Below are 19,569 nucleotides of genomic sequence, written 5' to 3'. Positions count from 1 at the left end.
CCTGGGACACATGCACGTGGCACATGCAAATGTGCACGTGACTTAAGAAAACAATTACCTGAAGGCCTGGTTATGTGTCCAGCGACCGCACATTTACCCAAATACTTTTTTCATCGCTTTCATAAGCTTAACGCCGCACTCAGCGTCTGTTCCAGCTAAATGAAGGCGACCTGTAATTAACTGTGTCTGGATCAGACAACCCAGTGGTTGATATTATGAGAAACGATCCACGCCGTCGGGGTACGTTGACAGGCATTGAACCAAGTCTCAGCGTCTGGCCATTTGGTCGCCTCTTAAGACCAGCAAAGGTTTCTGGGGACAACATCATACCGGAATCAGTACTCCAGTCAGATTCAGTATTCCGTGTGTGAGTTGGGTATCCATGTTGAACTGCGGCATGTTCGAACGCACGGACACACAAACGCAAGAACGCACGAACACACATACGCAAGAACGCACGCACACACGCACGCACACAATATATATACGAAGTAAACTTGAACGCGAAGTTAACCCCCTGGATGCCAGAGGGACATGTATGTCACAGTTTTGACAATTTCCTTTTCTGTGACATTATCTACTGTCTTTTTAGGCAAAGCAAAATTATTGAAAATTACCTCTCCAAAATAAGGCACATCGTAAAACATTACTAAATCACCATTCACGGCGTTATTTACAGTATCGTTTGAAATCGAATGTAGGTCCTCGCACAATGTTCACTTTTAAGATCTTATGAAAATGTGCGCCAGAAAAACAACGCGGCATCCTGCGGATTAACCCACATTTGACGTCACCTCACTTTTGTCAAATTCACGAAAAGGGCTTTGGTGCTGCCAGCCCCCGAATCATGATTAGAGGGACCCTTGGAGAGGAACCCACAAGAGCTACGACTGTAATGTCTGTATATCATGCTTATAAAGTAATTATACTAAACTTACATCAAACTAAAGTCCGTACATCAAACTAAACTGAAGACTTCAAACTGCGTACATATATTGTATATATACCACACACTATTATGTACATCAACTCAAAGAAGCTGCAGTTTGTGTGCTGGATTCATCAGTTTGATACAGGAATAACAGCGAAAGAGATTTATCAAATTACGTTCTGTGATCTTCAGTTTCACATCAGTAGCGGTTATATTACATCGTTGAAAGCGAATCAGATTCAGTCAACGATATCTTTCAACAATTCACTGTTTCTTTCCTAAATTTATCTCCTTTTATCGATACATATAAGTCATTATATATGGGTGTCACAAGAGGTGAAGAAGTGAAATTGGGTTGAGTCTGAACATAGAGAGAGAGGATGTTTGTATTAATCTGGACTAATGCCTGTTTCATAGTGCTCGCCCACTGAGATACCATGCAGCAGTTTAACATGGATACCCAGCTCAGACATAGGTAACTGACGTCGAGCGACTGGTTCTTGTTTTATCCCATTAATGCCGAGCGCCAGGCAGGGAAACAACAAGTATCATCTACCGTCTTTTGGTATGGCGCATCCGGGAATAGAACCACCGACCTTCCGCTTCCCGGGGAGACGTTCTTTCCACTCGACCACGGATGAGGTTTTCATTCAACATCTTTAGGAACATTACATGACCTTGTCTGTTGTTTAACGCCGCGCTCAGCAATATTCAAGCTAAATGACGTCGGCCTGTAAATAATCGATTTTGGACCAGATAATCCAGTTGTTGATGTTATGAGCAACGATCCACCAAGTCATCGAACCCCACCACCCCTTCCATTAAGTCGCCTCTTAGTGGAGGTGGTATAGGAATCCCCTCGGGGATACACAACAAGTGACAAGAGACATTTGGCAGTGAAGTGACATTCTGAGGTGCGATGGTCCTGTGCTTGAACATGTAGAAGTGACCAGGTCGAACGAAGACTGAGACACAATCGTGACGTAACTGTGACAGAAGTAATGTGTCGGATATTGGTTTCCTCGTTAACAGACAAAATAAGGATACGAATGGAATCTTGTGATGATAATGTTTCGTGTTTTATCTCCAAGAAAAATAATAAAGTGAAGACTAAAGTGAAGAGAAACTACACCAACTTCGTGTCTGAATATTTGAATTTACCGGGCGACTCACTTGGTCTCCATATTCCTCGTCTCTGATTGGTCGGTTCCGGCCACAAGGTGTGCCGGAAGTTGACCATTTGCGCTGCAGGGGTTATCACAGGCAGGTCAAAGTTCACATACAGAAGCAACGTCCAGTCTATTCACTAATACATGATACTCCTACAGATCCGTATACATTAACGATGATCCAGAATATTTGGAAACTATTTACTACTTAATCTATGAATCTGTTAGTCAGCTACAGAGAACTTGATAGATTTGTATAGAGTGAAAATTAGTTCCTCTGCTAACTAATATACTCTCTATCAGTATAAGATTACGAAAGCTTCACTGATCTACGAATTGTAATGTTTACAAACAATAGGATTAAAATTCATTTAATGAAATGTTTTCAAAATATTAAATACAAATTATGTCGTCATTCCATTGTATTCTAGTTATACCACGACATGTCAGTTAAATGTGGGAGGAAATTGATGCAAGTCTTAGATCATTACCACTCTGGTGAAACCCACGAGCACGGGTATGGTGCTGACAAACCTAGAAACGTAAACTGGGCGAACCGTGATTCGAACCCACATCATAGGTTTCTGACGTGTCCAAGGAACGCAACTCTGCATTGAATTGCGGGACCTTAGGCGACTGGGCCACCCGCGCCCAACAATAAAGTTTCGAACTGAATTGAATAAAAACATCGTATACTCTTGATACGCTCCCTGAACATCCTAAGGTGAGTATTATTGGGTAATCGTGATGCTTTTTTCTAAAGATTTCAGGAGGTGGATTGCCTGTGACACGTTCCTAAAGATTTCAGCAAGTAGAAGCATTGTGTTATTTTCTTTTAAAGAGTTTAGGACTTGAGGCATGACGAGACTGTCACACTTACACATGTGCTTGATCTTTACTGAGTGTTTGAGACTGCTTTGAAGTCCACTCACTTGTCGATTTTATTTGACGGACAGACCTCAGGTCATCGAGTTCGTTGACTTTGCTAAATCAATATAAGCCGGATGAAATCCCGTAGTAATTATAGACACACGCCACCGTCAGTTAGCAATAAATACCCTCTTGGTCATTGGTAACGATTTATATTATTTTCTCTACAAATGTGTATAATAATGCTAACAACGCTAGATCCCATTGAAAACCCAAACGCTCAAATGGCTGGTATTGAGCAGGTCGTAGTCAATAATTCGCATTGTGAATGTGAAACAAAATATGCTTAATCAAACCATTACATATCCACAATTTTGTCCTGAAACTTTCACAGGGAAAAATACTTTCTGGGGACAATTTCGGGAAGGTTTAGATTATCTAGCCATTGCATCCTATTCTTTCTCTCTGAACTGGAAGTGCACGGCACACTGATTAATATCGGATGTTCTTTGTGTTAAGACGCAACTTGATGGAATGACCTTGACCTGTAGATGACCTCTACCACATCATTGTGTCATCCCCAGCAAGGTCAGTAAAAGTCGAGTCGTAATTTTCAAGAGTGAGTATTGACCGAATCACTACTGGATTACCTTCTTCTTCCGCTGCAGAATCTCGGAGAACGTAGACCTTCCACGTATAGATGAGCGCGTGCCTGTAGCGTTTGCTGATGAGCCAGAATGCGTGCGGTAACGTGAGCGACTGCACCAGCAACAACCACTGCACTACCATCTGGACAAGAGCTCTGTTTGGTTTCTCCACAAGCTGGCCGAACTCAATTAGCTGTGAACAAAAACAAATACCCTTCAGAAAAAACAACAACTTACATTCAGAAAAATATCATTGATGACAACGAGGTAATGAATCAAAGGACAGGTCATTGAATGTTATTTAATTAAAAAGTGTGTAAAGATACGTTCAAAATCCATAACCAAACAACTACACACATGCAACGACCAAGAATATTTGATTTAACGGAAGAGATGATGTCTGTGTTATATATATGGGCCCACTCGGCGTATTACGACACCAACATAACACTGTGGCCTGCAATGGAGTAGGGATATTGCATGAATTCTCTGAAAACCGCTTAACAGCAGATCATACCGCATATAGATCTTCTAACATGACAGACATTTTTCAAGAAAGTTACATTCGTAAATAAGGACTCTACGCATGTGGACATGTAGCCTGGCACAGATGTGTTTGGGGCCGTCATAACCAGTAAGAACTTTACAACATATTTCATCCGCAGCCTCTCGGCTGAAATCGTTAAGCTTGCTGCGCCTACAAACTGTGGAGCCGGTTTAGGAATACGCGTGTGCAGATATGCTATCTTTATATATTTGGCGCAGCCTTGGGGCCAAATATCGGACTCAGAACAGCTCAAGAGAAATCCCTGTGTTATCAATCCGTCTGTCTGTTTAGCGTTGGGGTGACAATATGATGAAAATGACGTCACCAATAAGTTCTAGACAACTCTTGCCTTGACTATTTTCTAGAGCCAACTGCATAGTGACCTTGACATTCACACACGATGGGTGCAACCGGGAGGACCGCACATGCACACCCATTTCGCGGGCCCTGGGTGTCATCACTGGAATGTTACCGTGGTTCGTTCTGTATTCTTATCGAAGGTTGGCGGTTTGGGTAGCCTTATGGTACAAGCGTTCCCTCATCACACTGAACGCCCTTCTTCATATACAGTATTTTACAATATCTGAAACCCATTTCTGGTTCATTAATGCTAAAAGTGAAATTCATCTTGCATATTCGACATTTCCTCCAATATATATTTATGCCTTCATATGCATATACATTTCTGAATTTGTCGTTTGTATCAATTACAATATTTGAACGCAATGCACTGATCATGTGCTAATTTCGATGTCTTTTCATTCTTGGTTTCACTGCCACGCACAGCCATTAATGACACTGGAGAATCTAAACAAGACTTAACATTATTGACATTCTTTGTGGGAATTATTCAGTTTGTTGGACACCAACACCGAAAACTTCACCCTTCTGTTGTTTACCTATTAATTCAATTGTTTCCAACATGGCGGCAGACGAATCATTTCTTGCGCCATTTACGTTAATAACAATTTGACGCGAAATTTGACTGCATCTGGTTGAAATGGTTCAAAGGGTGAGACAAAACCATGTAAATAAATACAGATGACTTAAAGCAATGCCGCTGGCCAGCGAAGCGAGAGGGGGGAAGGAGGCAGGATGGGGCCCGTCTCAATAGACACTGTTGCCTCAGTTGACCGACTTGAGTTGTCAACAGTCTTGGTCAACACGCCGGATATTGTGTCCACTGTGAAGTCAACATGGCGTTTGTTCATCTGGCAACGAAAATACGAAACTGTTTCGTTAAGTCATTGCTCTCAGCTGTGTACCAGTGTTGATTCAGTTAGGTCTATTGTAGCACGTGGCGTGTTGGTCGAGGGACCTACAGGAGTCAATCTCACAGAATATAACCCATATTAGTTTCCCTTCTGCCCAGCCCTTATTGTTATGCTATTGTCCTAAATGAAGCAAGTCTATATTTTACACAGGTTCTGAATCTCCCATCTCACTGGAGCTTTTAAATTTAAATGTTGTTGCTTGTTTTTATCCTAAGAAATTATTGTCAGAGACTAGGCGTAATTCTACATACACGGCAACAGGAGCAATTCCCACTTTACTGTCAGGTCTTTATTACTGTGAAGTCTTCATCGTCGCTAAGTCTTCATCTCTTGACAATGAGCCTATAACATCCATCATCTTAAAATAAGGACATCTGAAAATGCGTCGACGATTAGCTACCAACCATTCAGCTTAAACTCTTGCTGTTTCTGTCACAATGCTTCGTATTGTAAAACACCCACGCCTTCAGCCATTGAGGACATTTCATTGAGCGATAATAAAGCTACTCTGTCATTGGTGGAATTCAATGTGTTCATACCGTCATCGTCTAAAGGTTCTGCGACTGCAATGAGCAGGACATATGATGTTTGTATGTTGAGCGGGAGTGTCCGTGAAACCCCGAATGGCATCATCGGGCCCACTCGGCTGATTCCGTTACCGTCACCGTCTTCCCATTCTGCTACACAACACTAGATATGTTTTCATTATGTGGAGCCGGAAGTATTCGCGCAGCACCCGAAGCAGGGAATGGCTTCATCGGGACCACTCGGTTAATTCCGTTAAGGTCGTCGTCTCCACTTCTGTTACACCATCCAATACAAGATATGTTGTTGGTGTGTGGAGTCGTAACTGTCCGCGTAGCCTCCGAAGTTTCGGAGGGTGTCAAGTTTTTATTCAAATCCCTCAACAAGAGGGATCTCATGATCATCCCTTGAATATGTGAAAGCAATATGTCAAAATGTTTCTGACGAGAAGAGCCTGGTGCGAAGGCTTAATTTCACGATGAACTTCATTGTATCTATTTGATTGGCATTCTAGAAGCTCGTGAGTGAATAAGCAAACATACAACCTCACGGATAACAACTTCTGGTTTATTGCACTTTGCAATGTTTCGATGTATATTTTCACACCGTTATCAAGCTTAAAGTGAGTTTCATGGAGCTTGAAAACGGTGTAAGAATCTTCATCGAAACGTCTCTCCATGCTGTAAACTAGAAGTTGTTATCCATAAAGTTGTATGTTTTCTTATCAACACCATTGTACATACGGACATTTAAAACATATTGTGTGAGGAGGAGGATGCCATGTTCGGTAGGTTTGGAGAAGAGATTTTCAGTGCAAGCCGACGGACGAAGCCCATAACACATTAGCTGACAGTAACGATGTCAAGATGACCTCAAATTAAGGTGTTTGTTTGCTAAATTGTATTTTGTAGACTTAATGAGGAATCTGAATACTGCGTCACTGTTGCTTTACCCCCATAGTTGACAGGCCAGGTCATGATATTGAACTGATGCTGGGGTTAACTTTCTTTGCATGGATTACCGAACAATAATAGCGAGAAGATATGGACAGATGTGACACAAAGAAAATACAAGGAACGTTTGACCACATACAAATCACGGCTTACGTTGAACTGGGACTGGCGGCTGGGATTTGCATAACATTGCGGCGTTGTTATGGTACAACACGTAGAAGACCTGTGGAAGGAGTTCACAGATACGTTGTTTGTTTGTTGCTGAGGCAGGAAATGATCGGTTTTGACAAAAGTGTTTGAGTTCTGACATCAAGGTCAGACAACGCATATAGGCATCATCGATGACACAAAAGCACGTTATATCCATCGCAACATAGTTATAACATACAGCCTGGCATCCTTAGGCAAGTAGTGAAAAAACAAGGCACGTTGATTCTATGGGCACATCCAGATAACAAAGCACGTGCACAGGCGGGCACATGATAACACAAAAGCACGTGACACGTGACACATTGTGATATCACAAACACGTAGCGTAATATCACAAAACATGTTGGGCACATGGTGATCTCGTCCTGCACCATGATTGTGGAATATATGCATTTTATGAAAATAAAACCAATATAGATTTATATAAAAGCAAGTCGTGTTATCTTTATTTGCAACAAGAGCACAGCTACATGAGATACATAGTGGAGATAAAATTCTCTTAGCAGAATGAAATAACAGTTTCCCGAGCCTAAATTTTACTTTGAAAATATTTGTCAGTATGGATGTATTATGTCGGAATAGCATAGCACGGGACCACCAACGTGTCTGTCCAGACCCTAAATAGATTAGCACAAGACCACCAATGTGTCTGTCCAGAGCCTAAATGGATTAGCACAAGACCACCAATGTGTCTGTCCAGTGCCTAAATTGATTAACACAAGACCACCAATTTTTCTGTCCAGTGCCTAAATGGATAAACACAAGACCACCAATTTTTCTGTCCAGTGCCTAAATGGATTAACACAAGACCACCAATTTTTCTGTCCAGTGCCTAAATGGATTAGCACAAGACCACCAATGTGTCTGTTCAGTTCCTGAATGGATTAGCACAAGACCACCAATGTGTCTGTCCGGTGCCTAAATGGATTAGCACAAGACCACCAATGTGTCTGTCAAGTGCCTTAACAGATTAGTACTAGACCATTAATATGTCTGTAAAGTTCAAAAAGAAAATAGCACAAGACCACCAATATGTCAGTATCATTTGAGGCCTGATTATTTCTCTCATGAAACTGTGCATTTATACCCTCGGCAATTCCACCCATCCATCTCATCCCACATCCCTCCCCCTCTCTCGGATTATCAGAGTGTAACGTGTTTTAATATTAGTCGCTTAACTTTTCTGTGATGCTCATTGAAAGTCACAAGAAGTTACCAGTCACCCCACCCTTTATAACCTCATGGTGGGGGCGGTCGGGTAGCCTAGTGGTTAAAGCGTTCGCTCGTCACGCCGAAGACCCGGGTTCGATTCCCGACATGGGTACAATGTGTGAAGCCCATTTCTGGTGTCCCCCCGCCGTGATATTGCTGGAATATTGCTAAAAGCGGCGTAAAACCAAACTCACTCACTCACTCACTCACTATAACCTCATGGTAACTGAAAGATACTCTTCGCTATTTATTGCCTATTGAAGCCGCGGACAGAAGTACACTCCCTCGAGAAAACGGTACTCATGGAACACGGCCCATCATGGCGCGGACACATACAATAACTTTAATGATAGCAAAGTTACACAAACATTATCTATATTGGTCAAAATGATAATGAAATCCATCACTCATTACGCTTTTATTCCTGACTCAGTTATCTTATTAATGTGTTTGCCGTGTTTGAGAACACACTCATTCAGATCACTTATCCACTAACAGTGGTCCAGTCATGGCAGATGAACGCGTGAATTACACCTGTTGGCCTTACCTTACGTTACAGTAATTATTCAATTGGTCTTTTGTGTGCTCGACGCGGACATCTGCTTCGCGTTGCAGTTAATCTTTCTGGAATCGTTTCATGCAGGTTTTCGTGCTGGGGAAACATCGATTGAGTGCTCCATGAATATACATATTTTTCTAACGAGCAATGCTTTGATAATCAACGCCGAGATTGAACACGTGAATAGACGGATTTAAATACAAATCGCTGTGAGCCTATTGAAATTAACTTTAAATCATGTAATTCTATTTATGTGTCTCAGACACATGTTCGTGATTTCTTTCTGAATTCAGAATAAACACAAAAACCACGCAATTTCCATGTAACAGATGGAATCAGGTTTGATGAAAGGCTAATCGTTAGATACAAGTCGTGAAATTGTTGCTTCAAGTTTGTTCAGACAATTTACACGCAAGACTGGGACATTTTAATCTCTTCTCTTCAGCATGACACTGTTATGTCACTTGTTTTCTTAACGTCCCCTCTGTCTCCAGCAGCCACGGGGGTATTCGTGCATCCGTGATGTCGTGGATAGAGCGTCTGCCCAGAGAGCGGAATAGATCCAAAAGGCGTGAGGCACTTGTTGTTACCCTGCCTCGCGCTCGGCATTAAGGGGATAAAACAAGGACTGGTCGGCTTGGAGTCAGTATACTGTGTCTGAGTGGCATATCCATGTTGAACTGCGGCATGGTTATCTCAATGGGCTAGCACTGTTAAAGTGGCATTATCTGGACACGTCACCATAATCTTGACGTTAAACTCATTTCACTCACTCACGGAATGTGGGTTACGAAAGGTTCCCATCAATCCGGGATGCGTCAAGAGTCCACTTAATGGTGTGTTAATGTAATCCGACGGCGTGGATCGTTTTACATGATATCAATCATTGGATTATCTGGCCTAGACTCATTATTTACAGGCCGCCGTCATATAGCAGAAATATTGCGGCGTTAAAAAACAGATAAACAAACACAAATATCCTTGAACTTGGCTTCCCAAAGCCCGGAGACAGCACACATCGTTGCTAGGCCCGTGGACATGCATTTGTCTATCGCGCATATGTCTATGGTTTAATTTTCCATGAAGAGGGCACACACTGATCGGCTATATCCAATGTCTATCACTCATGTCCAATGTCTGTGGAGATCCCACCCAACCATGTCCAATGTCTATGGAGTTCCCCACTCTACCCGATCCCCGATCTCCAATGTCCAATTTCTGACGAGACTACCAACCTCTTATGTCCAATGTCTGGATACCCAACCCCTATTGTAAAATTGTGTTAAGATCTCTGCTCACTAACATCCAATTTCCGCCAAGGTCCGCAACGTCTCATGTCTGAATTCTGTCGAGATAGCCATACGTTAATGTCTGAATTATGTTAAGGTCTCCACCCACTAATGTCGCCATGTTGTGTATGAATCACACCGACAGATCACTTCGCGAAAATATCTCAACATAAGTAAGATGAGATCACTTTGGATACAGAACAGTGTTACTTTACTTCATCGAATTGCCTTCACCTTTACCAACGACCTTGGCAATGCAGGTCACCTTCATGAAGAAATAGGGAAGTAGTATTTTATTTACACACGTCAAATGTCAATTACCCCGTCACACGGGTCGATCGTACCAGTCAATTCCCAGTCAGCGGCATGATAATCAACGTAAATATGTCTACATCAAGGACACTTTACCAGTGACTATAGCAGTCCAGAGATTTCGTGTGAAGTAAATTGAACATCGATCCATGACGAGGGCTGGTCTCAAAATATCTACCTTCTTTCATATCCTTGTATTCAGAAGTTAGAAAGATAAACATATCGAGCAAATTAGGAAAAGACTGCGAGAGTTCATTATCATGTTTATGGTGCCAATCAACCGACACTAATTTGTTCCAGAAAAAAGTATATGGAAAAACAATTTGTCATCAGGTTTTTACATGTAAGCGAACACAAACAGCATACGTGTCCATTGCATATCCTTCGTAAACGTTATCAGATTAAGTTCAGCTTCACGGATATAAAATTTATTTTAAGAAATTTTCCTGAATCTGTGTAGGTGGTATCACTCTCGCCAACAATGACATAGGCAATCAGGTGAACATATTGTCGAGCTAACTAAGATCGATGAGCGTTGTTAATGTGCAATAAATGTGAACGATACGTTGAGAATGTTCCGACTTCAAAGTTGTTAACGTCAGCAACAGTAACATTAGGCAACGACAACACAGCACGACACTACGGGTGGCGCCATCTACCGTAAACGGGAGTCTCGATAATCAGCGGAATTAATGACAAAAAGTGATTTCATGTTCCCTAGTCGTGTTACAAGTTTATATCACGCGTCAGTTTATAAAAAAACATGCATTACAGAAAAGGAAATGAATCTAATCCTGATCGATTGCCTCTTAGCGATGTGTTTATGAGGGAACAACAGTTTGTGCATGCGGGTTTGCGTGTATGTCCATGCATGCGTATATATATATATATATATATATATATATATATATATATATATATATATATATATATGTGTGTGTGTGTGTGTGTGTGTGTGTGTGTGTGTGTGTGTGTGTGTGTGTGTGTGTGTGTGTGTGTGTGTGTGTGTGCACGTGTTCACGTGCGTGCGTGTAAGGTTGTATTGATGGCAGTGCGTGGGTAGTTGGGCGGATAAACCGATGAGAGTGAGTTGGCTGTTTAACGCCATACTAAGCCATATTTAGCAAAATGACATCGGTATGAAATTTATCGAGTCTCAGACAATCCAGTGATTGACATCATGAGCATCGATCCATGCAATTTTCATCGAGGCTGATCACCCTATCCTGTTAGTCTCCTCTTTCTAGTTATTTAGTAATCTCCCAGCCATATAAAGACGAAGGATACCGGAAATGGGCACACATGGTTCCCATATGTGGCTTCGAACTTAGGCCTTCGGCGTGAGGAGCGAACGCCTTAAACCACAAGGCTACCCCACCGCAATCTTACAAGTGAGTGAGTATGTAGCTGGTCAAGTGGATGGAAGTGTTTATATTTGAATGAATAAGTGAGTGAATGGGCGAGTGAAAAGTTTTGTGAATGTGTGTTTGAGTGAGTATGGTTTTACGCCGTGTCCAGCAATATCATTGTGTGGAACATCAGAAATAGGCTTCACACATTTTGCCCAAGTGCGGAATTGAACCATGGATGGGCAAGTGAGTGTGAAGGTAAGGAGAAGTAGGATATGGAAGGGAGTGAATCTGGCAATATCACAGTGGAGATCAGAACTAAAGTACTCACGGAAATGAAAAAAAACTGTTTTTCTCAATTTAAAAATCGACACAAAGTGTTACGTAGCTGTAAATACGAAATAACAAAACAACTCGAAAAGTGCTAGTCTGGATTTGCTAGTTTGATCTCAGTGAACAATACAAAATGTACTTTACAGGAGGTAATTTGTCGGCACTTTCAACATTCAAAAATAAAACTATAAAACTAAGTCCAAATTGACATAGCAGAAACAGACTATAAGCATTATGCACCTGTTCTCACCTGTCGTCAAGGTGTCATAGGTCACCTTGATCTACTTACACCTGGTTATGCCCTGTTTCACAATAGTCTGTTTTATTCACATTTTTACACACTTTTACGTGAAAAAAAGGCATAAAAACATTTGATACGCTGTATTTGTGCCACGGCCCAATTAGTACTAATTTAATTGTTTGAATATATATATATTTTGTATATTAACTGCATTTATTTAAGATCTGAGGTCGAAAAAACAGTTTTTTTTCATTTCCGTGAGTACTTTAATGGTTTCAAAAACATATCGATATTCGAATCAGGACTCCCAAGGCATTTGTCAACATCTGAAATATGTTGGTGATACATCGGATGAGTAAGCGAACATCTTATTCAACCTCAGGTGATGTTGAAGAATTTGGTTCATGTAGCGATTCGCTGTCATATGGTATTGTAGGATATGGCCACCCACACCATGACACTACCGCCACCGAAATTGTCGAATTCACGTACACAATTTCGGGCAAAACGCTCATTTCGACGACGATAAACACGTTGTCTTCCATCTAGCCAGTGGAGAAGAAATCGTGATTCATCGCTCATCCAAACTCGTCTCCAGTTTTCCAAATTCCAAAGCTGTAAGGTATGGCACCACCGCAAGCGTCGCTGCCGATGGATCTGTTGCAAAACAGGGACGATAATTGGTCTTCTGGGTCGGATTCCAGCCTCGCGAAGATGGTTCCTGACAGTCTGGTCCGATATCCTCCTCAAACCAGGGAGGCGTCCTGCAGTCTCCGTAGCTGTGGCATTGCCACAACGAAGGTGGAACAGTCGAATGTAGCGATCCTGAGCAGGGGTGGTAACTCTTGGTCGGCCGGTTCTCGGACGGTCTGCAGTGGAATTGAACTGTGTGTATCGGTCACAAAGGCGACAAATGGTGCTGTGGTGGACGTGGAAGTGGCGAGCAACAGAAGACTGCGATTCACCTCTTTAGATACGTCTCATGGAGATGTTCCGATCGGCAGCGCTGAGTCTCGGCATTTTCGAACTTGAAAAATGTTGACAATTGAATGACAAAGTATGGGCTTATGCTTGCTTTTTTATAGCCACTACCACGAGTTACGAATGCCATAACTTGCACGTGCATTTTGCTTTATTGTTTTCCTCAATGACATTTTTTAACAAGATATTGCAAATCGACAATGACTGCGTTTTGACGCACCGTTTGTCGTGTATCAGGCCACCAACATTTTCCAATAACATATATCCAATTTATGACCGGATTTTTGTGTAGTCAGGTTCAATGAACTACATACTACCTGTGCGTTTCATTTTTTAAAGAGTGTATTTTATGAATTCTGAGGTGTTTCTGTCAAACTAGTGCAGGTTATGGAAAAGCGAAAACGACGGGTGAAAAATAAAAACTCGACTTAACAGATGTTTCGAGGCTAAATATAAATTTGAATTTAAACTTTTTGAAATTTTGAACCTTTAAATCTAAATTTGTATTGAGACTAGATATGTCTGTAAAACCAGATATAAAACTACCAGCCGAAATATATTTTTTTACAATAAACAAATTGAAACTATGTAATTTTGTGGCGGATAATCAACATTTTTTTATCAACAATCTGAAGAATAATTCTTTTTTTACAAGCATTTTCTGGGACAATTATCAAAATGAGTGTGTATGTGTGTGTGTGTGTGTGTGTGCGTGCGTGCGTGCGTGCGTGCGTGCGCGCGCGCGTTGTGTTTGTGTCTATGAGAGCGGTGGCTATAATTAGATGGACATGGTGAGAGGGGAGAGGAGGTCATTCTGTCAATGAAGCTTAGCATATTTCAGCTCGTCACGATATGGCTGAAATATTGCCGATGTGACGTAAAGCATTACCTCACTCACTAGCATATTTCAGCTGCGCCAGGTGACGCTCACTGTCTCAGCGGGTTGCATAATTCCCGCAGACACGGCTGATTGACATGGGAGATCAATATCCTAACTGAATACAACATCCTTGCCCTGAGTGGTTATGTTCTACAACAGATCGATTTATGACAAACTAATATCACTTTCAACTGCCATCGTCGCCATTTTCTGTTATTCTGCACATCAGGAAATCAATGCAAACGGGTTTATTCTCGCGGGGTGCTTAACTAAGCAATCAATATCTATGAATAATCATCATCATCATCATCATCATCATCATCATCAGAAGAAGAAGAAGAAGAAGAAGATATAACAGAATTAATATATTAAAACAATAATGCTATATCATCATAACAATTGTCATCTGTTTTTTTGGAAGGGACTTTGCTCGACAGTCTGTTGCTTGGGGACCCTGAGTGACAGTCATGAATACGCGGATGCCAAGACTGGAGTGTGAGTGAGTGAGTTTGGTTTAACGCCGCTTTTAACAGTATTACAGTCATATCACGGCGTGTCAGCTTAATGTGGGAGGAAAGCCCAAAGTGATGCAGGTCTCAGACGTTTACCACTTTGGTGAAACCTACGAGCACGGGTATGGTGCTGACAAACCTAGAAACATAATTCGGGTGAACCGGGATTCGAACCCACAATCATAGGTTTCTGGCGTGTCCAGGGGACGCAACGCTTCACAGCGAATCGCGGCGCCTTAGACGACTGGGCCACCCGTGCCCCCGCCAGACTGGAGACCTGTGGCTCATTTCACTTGCTTTCAAAGAACTTTATCAATGCACACACCCAGAAGAGTGTTACAGATGTAAGAGTAAGTGAAGTCACCCACTGACTCCCTGAACATTCAGTAAACGATTATATCGATCAATGCAAAGATTCAAACAGACATATTTTTTCTCCCCGTAAAACCCTGATTACTTATTTTCAGTGTGTGTGTGTGTGTGTGTGTGTGTGTGTGCGTGCGTGCGTGCGTGCGTGCGTGTGTTAATGCTTCTTCAAAATAAGTTATGTGTTTGAACGACTTGAATCCAGCTTGCTAGGATTGTCAGTTTACCCGAGCCTAGTCAGCCTTTAAGGAGAGACGTATTTCTACACCTTGATGTCAAGTTCCAGACTGGGTTTAAATGTTGTGTCAAAGAAATTGAAACATTATCTCAGCTAATTATGGTGTAATTCACCGTAGGATTGAACTACATCATGTCATTTTTTATAGCAGACAAACACGGGAACCTATTGTACAAGTACAACAATAATAGGGAAACAGCAATAATGAGGTCAGCAATATAAGGGAATGTAACCACGACTTGAGGGTTACGCCGCTTTTAGCGACTTCCCAGTAATACCACGGCCGGGGTGGGGGGGGCAACCAGAAATGAGCTTCACACATTGTACCAATTTTGGGAATCGAACCCGGGTCTTCGGCGTAACATGCGAACGCTTTAGCCACTAGGACACCTCTAGTTTGACTGCAATATACACACCATATTCTTCTCTTTAACAGAGGAACGTATTGTATTCAAAAACTGATTAAATATATACAAAAGGTACACTCAATTCACACTTGTGAAGCCCCAATGGTTGCAGGTATCCTGTTAATGTTGGCCAATTAACCATATCAATCAGTCGAGTGAGCAGATTAATAATTATTTAAACAGCCAACCAGTTGAAGGACACGGTTGAGTGGCAGCTCTCCACAGGAAGAGGTATCAATACCAGACAATTGGCAATGTCGGCGAGATAAATATTGCGGTCAGACAACAGCAATCAGTCGATCAATCAATTATCCCAAACAAAGGGAAATCGATGATTACCAAGCATAAACAGTCTAACTGACCGGCACCGCCCACCTGATATTGATCACGTGACATAATATCGGCCGTCGTATCATGCATGCAGATATTAAGGAATATGATCCAGATGTTCAGATTACACCATGTATAACCACGTGCCTGTGATGGAAGCACGGTTACTCTGTTTACCCCGAACTTTGCGTACATGGCTCACAAGGGATAGATTCAAAAACAACCCATGGGTCCCCACCAAACATTGCTTGTCGGAAGAGGCGACTAACGGTATCGAGTGGTCAGTCAAGCTGACCAGGTTGACTGCATTTCATCGTATCCCAATTGCATGGACTGATGCTTATGAGTCTTGTCCAGACTCGATTATTTACAGACCGCGGCGTTATAGCTGGAATATTACCGAATGGGCGTAAAATTAAACAACAAACTAACATAATACGAACTTTTAATCATCGTCTTCCTTCTAAATCCACAGATGTCCTAACAAGCCAAGAGAACAAATAACATTTAAATTTTGTAATAATGATACTTTTACACAATGTCCTAACCTAAACAATCACCGACAAAGTTTACTATATTAAATCAAAAGATGAGCTATGAAGCTCTACTGATAAATATACAACCTCATATGTAAAACAAAATGGCTGCCAGGACAAGGAGAAACACACGAGCCATGTATATTGCTATTACACACAGAAAGGAGAGGTTAACACGTGTTTCATTGCTTGACAAATGATTCAAGTGACACGTGACAAGTGATTCATAAACAAAATTCACTTGACAAGTGATTCCTAAACACATGCTCATGATATTGTCGCAATCGTACTATCGATCCCGCTTTTAGCAGAGATTTCTAACGATTATGGAAAGGGTTTTGTCGCTTTTATCTATTACATGCTGCCATTGTACATTATCTATTCAATGCATGTAGAATGACAAGAATATTCAAAACAACGCGAAGAACATGAGTGAGTGAGTGAGTTGGGTTTAACGCCGCTTTTAACAGTATTCCAGTTATATCACGACGTGTCAGCTTAATGTGGGAGGAAAGCCCCAAGTGATGCAGGTCTCAGACGTTTACCACTTCGGTGAAACCCACGAGCACGGGTATGGTGCTGACAAACCTAGAAACATAATCGGGGCGAACCGGGATTCGAACCCACAATCAGAGGTTTCTGGCGTGCCCAAGGGACGCAACTCTGCACAGCGAATCGCGGCGCCTTAGACGACTGGGCCACCCGTGCCCCCGCGAAGAACAGGAAACAGAGATGCAAAATCATCATGAAACTTGTATTATTGATTCCAAAGTATTTATATCAACAATAGAAAGTTAAATTTCCCTGAAGCATATGAGATTATACACACACTGTAAATGCATCGTTAAGTATATTCATTAAATTGCTTTTATTCATGACTGAATAAAAAAATCAAACTAATTAGCTTAACGATGACGTCACTTGGAGGCTGCTCACCAGAGTACCGCACCTCAGAGGCTCAGTGGGTATGGGCAACTTAGGTGACCGAAGTATGACGTCATTCAGTTACACGTGGCCAACATGGGTTCACCTGCAGGGTCGTCCAGGGTTTTCAAATCGAACGCAAGCACTGATATCGTGATTAACTCCGAAAACAGTGAAACGAAGGGGATTTGGACCAAGTAAGATATATGATATATCTATATAGAAAGGTTCTCTAAGGAGATCGACAAGGGTATTTTATTCATACCTTATTTATCTTCTTTCGAAGTTCTGCCTCATTTTAGTTAACTTGTGCCGACGTTTTAAAAAGGAGGCACTTTGTCTTGGAGCGAGTGGGTTAGGTTTAGTATTTCCGTTACACCATAGAGCGTCAGCTTGATGTGGGTCGAAAGCCCGAAGTGATGCAGGTCTCAGACGTTTACCACTTTGGTGACACCCACGAGCACGGGTATGGTGCTGACAAACCTAGAAACATAATCAGAGCAAAACAGTTTTCGAACCCACGATCACAGGTTTCTGGCACGCCTCAGGGACGCATCTTGCACAGCCAATTGCGGTTCCTTTGTCAACTGGTCACCCGCGCCTAATTTGTCGTGGGGTCATATGATCATGACCTTCTCTGTTGTCCAATGACGTAGTTGTACACAATTACACGTTCAGTGATGCAGCACAAAAAGCAGGTGCAGAAAAAGCAGATGCAGAGTAAATACAATAAATTTACTGAGTGAGTGAGTATGGTTTTACGCCGCCTTTAGCAATATTCCAGCAATATCACGGTGGGGTACACCAGAAAGGAACTTCATACATTGTACCCATGTCGGGAAACGAACCGGGTCTTCGACGTGACGAGCGAACTCTTTAACCACTAGGCTACCCGACCGCCCCCAATAAATTTAAAACAAGAGTACTAATAGTGTGTTCTTTCAGTCGTGTGTTATAGTCACATGATCTTTGGTTAATTTACAGGTTGATCCGGTTATCAGGTTAAAATTGTCGTTGACGACTTGGCGTGATCTGTTTGCTTCTTGCGTTAGTTTTTGAGGAAACCTGGGTTTGATCAGAAAGATCGAACTGGTTTACACTAATAATGTGTTATGTCTAGAACGTTATCTTTGTGATATCTCTGTTTTAGATGCATCGTAAGAGCCTGCTTGTTTGGTATGTTTTCTAATAAGCGTTATAAGTGTTTAAGAAAAAAAAACTATCTATTGCAACATGTTTGCATGCATTTTAATTCCCCCTCGCTACGCCCCTGATGTGTGTCTGTAATCACGGCTGAACATCTTCTTCTCCATCAATCTAAATGTTTTGACGTTGGGGAAATATATACAGTATTCTATTGCATCCAAATAAGATAGACATCTGTTGAAGCAATGGTATTGCTTTAACACAACAGCCTACCTTCATTATTTATCCTTGATGAAAACTCTTTAATAAATCAGAGCGATGCCACATAGGGTTGCCAAGGTGACGGTCTAATTCATATGACCATTGGTCAAATAATAGTTCATCAGATAACGATGCCACCGAGGACTTATCTCTACACTCCCAAATTGACCGAGCGTAATATAAATAATTAACGCAAAGAAAACGTTACATAGAATCAATATGGCGCGAGCACAATAGAGGGGAACAATGCGTAGACATATCCATGCTCGTAAAAAGGCATGGAACAGCTGGTCTCGACCGACACGGACAATGGCATGTGATACCTCAGTGCGGAGGATATGATTCACGGCAATTAATTGCCAGGTAATGAGTTGGGAAATGGCTCAAGGGTATTGTTGTGTGTCACAGTACAAGTCGGAGATGGAGGATTCGGGCTACATGCTTCTCGGAAATGACTTGGAATGGATCTTGCTGCCATGGTTGACCAAAACATTACTAGCGTTATCATAATGTTACTAGGCTGAAAACAGATGCAGCGACACTGCAGAATTAAATGTCCAAAACACA

At 41.8% G+C, this 19,569-nt stretch overlaps 1 protein-coding gene across 1 annotated transcript in view; it reads right to left on the bottom strand.

The window, feature by feature from the left end:
• LOC139471697 (uncharacterized) overlaps positions 1-19,569 on the bottom strand; it is a 47,270-nt gene that overhangs the window by 3,954 nt on the left and 23,747 nt on the right. The window contains exon 2 of the mRNA XM_071254159.1: positions 3,621-3,810. Within this exon, the coding sequence (XP_071110260.1) occupies positions 3,621-3,810 (190 nt within the window). The remainder of the gene's footprint in view (positions 1-3,620; positions 3,811-19,569) is intronic.

The sequence above is a fragment of the Haliotis cracherodii genome, unplaced genomic scaffold (assembly GCF_022045235.1).
Source record: "Haliotis cracherodii isolate W230 unplaced genomic scaffold, xgHalCrac1.p SCAF_23, whole genome shotgun sequence".
Taxonomy (NCBI): domain Eukaryota; kingdom Metazoa; phylum Mollusca; class Gastropoda; order Lepetellida; family Haliotidae; genus Haliotis; species Haliotis cracherodii.
Note: the sequence above shows the minus strand (reverse complement) of the source record. Positions and strands in the feature narration are given on the sequence as shown.